At 37.8% G+C, this 3,143-nt stretch overlaps 1 protein-coding gene across 1 annotated transcript; it reads right to left on the bottom strand.

Moving 5' to 3' along the window:
• Positions 1-316: 316 nt before the first annotated feature.
• Positions 317-2,644, bottom strand: LOC100795728 (probable protein phosphatase 2C 25). Its single transcript, XM_003544842.5, has 4 exons — positions 2,072-2,644; positions 1,199-1,537; positions 907-1,086; positions 317-787 (listed from the first exon to the last, which is right to left on the bottom strand). Exons 1-4 carry the CDS (start codon positions 2,558-2,560, stop codon positions 623-625), a joined length of 1,173 nt encoding a protein of 390 aa, XP_003544890.1. The 5' UTR covers positions 2,561-2,644; the 3' UTR covers positions 317-622.
• Between the last annotated feature and the right edge of the window lie 499 nt (positions 2,645-3,143).

Here is a 3,143-nt window from a genome sequence, read left to right as displayed (position 1 = left end):
ATTAAACAGATGGAACTTGAAAGCAACACAGGTATCAAATCAAGCCCAAAAATATTTATAGGGATAAAAAAAATTAATTCCTTGCAATAATCAATTTCGCAAGGCCCAAATTCACAGCCTACTGCTGGTCAATCAATATCTAACCGTTTAGATTAAGCTGACTAATTCATGAGAAGAAGGCCAAATTTGGCTGGCTGATAAATTGAGAGATTCATTGATTGAATCATTCTACATTTTTTTGCATTTATGTACTCAAAAGGGGGGAAACTGTAATCCATCACAAATGAGAAAATTTCAATGTAAAAAGATAAATGAATTACTAAATAAATAATGTATAAATTAATTAATTGTATGCTGCTCATTACATAAATTATTCAATGAAAAAAATAATTACTAAATGTTATTGTTAATATCCCCCTCTCCCCTATGCGGGTACAAAAAAATTCCAATAATGTAGTCAGATTTATATATACAGAAAAGAATCAGCTACTCTTATCCATCAGGCACCACCAAGGCTGTTCAAAGTCGCAAACTGCAACGCAATCTTAACCTCAATGCGATCTCAACTGCAATAATCTAAAACCTTATGCACTACCTCCCCTTCTGTTGTACTAAGGTAACTTTAAATATAGTGCTCCAATTTGATTAGCATAACACTTGTGTCATCCAAAGAGCCTCGTGAAACAGACAAATCTACAAGCTTTTTACAAGCCAGCAGCAATGGTTGTGATTTGTTGTTGCCTACGAGAAAAGAACGAGCAGTATCTACTGCTTCCTGATTACTAACCTGAAATGAGAATGAGAAACAAACTTGTTTAGTGACTCAGTCCAATGCATGAGCAACAATATTAAAAAATACTTAAAAAGACACTATTAACATTGAAGTGAAATGGTCAAGTTCTATACCTTATCCCATAATCCATCTGAAGCTAAGATTAACAAGTCATGTTCAGGTTCAATTCTGAGAACTTTGGTCTCAGGCTCTGCTGTCACCCATTGTTTCAGGTGTCTATCTCCAATTCCCCTAGACACAGCAAGAGATCCCTGGATCCTCCAAACACCACGGCATAAATCAACATAGCCACCCTACAAGACAAATTTCAATGCTTAAGAACCAACAAATCCAAATTCAAACAGGTTCATGTGGTTTCAATAACCACAGAGAAAAGATTAAGTACTATCACACTCAGAAGCTTACCAGGTTCTCAATTCTGTCCCTTTCATCTTCCCTTGAAGGCCTGTGATCAGATGTTAGAGCCTCAGCAACACCCCCTCTGCTAATGACAGCGCGGCAATCACCAGCGTTGGACACAATGAGGTTACCATTCCTAATCAATGCTGTCACACAGCAAGAGCCACCATGAAGATCCTCCTTTAGGAAATCCGAATCGGTGTTTAGGTACCCTCGCTTCACTGCCTCCTCAACATTATCTTCATCTCTCACGATTACTTCATCTAACACATTCTTTTCTAAGTTACTTGCAGCAAATTCAGCAGCTTTTGCACCACCGTGCCCATCAAATATGCCAAAAAAAGCCTGCAATCAAAACAAATTTCCTCCTCGTTAGATTTCATTCCACTCGCATCCATTTAGCTCATTAAGCATGAGCCTCAAGAGCATATTAATCAATCCTCAATTAAAATCACACTCATGATGATCTTTCCCTAATTTCTCAGCTTTAACTATTCAATCCAACGTTTAAGTAACCTAGTCAATTTACACACACTAATCACTCAAAGAACTCCTAAACTCAGACATAAATTAAAGGCTTTATTTTCTTATTCTCTTTACCAATAGTAGATCATACAAAACTGAGTAAATAAATTACAACTTTCCATACCTCATATAGCTATAAATTCATAAAATTGACCAAACCATCTAGAAAAAACTCAACCATTCAAATTCTTCATCAATTCAATCAAATCAGACCCAGATTAAATTCAGAACGAAAGTTTCAAACTTTCCACAACCCCACTTCCTAAAAACATCCTAAAATAAAAAACACTCGATCCCAAACCAAAAACCCTTAAAAAGTTTTTTTTTTAAAATAAAAAATATTTTTTTTCTTACCAGTTTGTGTTCTCCGCGAAGATTATCCCCAGCTGTGTAACGATCCTCCATATACTCCCTCCTCCCTCTCTTGCAGGACACCCCAAACCCATCTTCCTCAGCCTCAACCACGTCACGCGCCGCCACGGAGGGCGTGGGCGGAACCGCAAAGGTGAGGGAGGAAACGGGTATGTCCAACCTAGCGGGTCGCTTCCTCTTCAAAACGGTGCAGTTCGGAGAGGTAGACGAAGCAGAAGCAGCAGAAGACGCGGAGAACGCGGTGGGAGGCTTGGGAAGGCGAAGTCGAAACGGAGAAGAAGGAGAAGAAGAAGCAGCAGCAGCAGAAGGCGAAGAACAAGACGACGACGTAGAAGAGTTCGAAGGTTTGAGATGCGACAGAGAGAGGGAGAGGGATTCCGGCGAAGAAGAGATGATGGAGGGCTTCGAGCAGAAGAGGGAAGAAGAAGGAGAGAACACCGGCGAATTGGAAACCGCGACGGAGCAAGACATGTTTTTTTTTTCTAACTTTGTCTTCAGTCAAAATTCAACCGTTGCAATTGATCTGTGTGTGGTGTTGTATGCGTTTGAGACAGAGGGGTGAGGTGTTTATAAAGGACGGGAATAGAATGTTGTTCTAGGTCAGATTGGAGTCAGTGTGGGATCCACCTTTTTTGCGTGTGAATTGCGAGGCACAATACACACAGGACACAACACAAACACAGCTATCATCACACAGTCAATTTTAAAACCTTCTTTGACCACCTTATTACTCCTTTTTTTGCAAACTCTATTTTGCCCCTCCTTTCTATTATTTGAGCCTTTTCTTTTGTGTTGTCTCTTGCTCAAATAAAGGGTCAAGATTGTGTTATAAGTTTATTTTGAATTGATTTTGTTTCTTGCGTTTTTTGGTTGAAATTTATTCAAATATTTTGAAAGAAAAAGAAAAGGAGAAAATAAATATTTAATATTTTAAAATTAATATAATAAGATTAATTTTTTCATTATTATATTTTTGGTACAGAAAACTTGTTGACTTTATCGATGACTAATTTCTATTGAAAAACTTTATTAATCATTCTTAAAAAAAAAATTA

The sequence above is a fragment of the Glycine max genome, chromosome 14 (genome assembly GCF_000004515.6).
Source record: "Glycine max cultivar Williams 82 chromosome 14, Glycine_max_v4.0, whole genome shotgun sequence".
Lineage (NCBI taxonomy): Eukaryota > Viridiplantae > Streptophyta > Magnoliopsida > Fabales > Fabaceae > Glycine > Glycine max.
This window is presented reverse-complemented; position numbering and strand designations above follow the sequence as displayed.

Excerpts from the sequence above, each read along its gene's own strand:
- LOC100795728 (XM_003544842.5), bottom strand. The coding sequence starts at position 2,560 with ATGTCTTGCTCCGTCGCGGTTTCCAATTCGCCGGTGTTCTCTCCTTCT. Across the intron at positions 1,087-1,198 it reads GGGACAGAATTGAGAACCTG|GGTGGCTATGTTGATTTATG; the intron begins GTAAGCTTCTGA and ends TTTGTCTTGTAG. Across the intron at positions 788-906 it reads CAGATGGATTATGGGATAAG|GTTAGTAATCAGGAAGCAGT; the intron begins GTATAGAACTTG and ends TTCTCATTTCAG.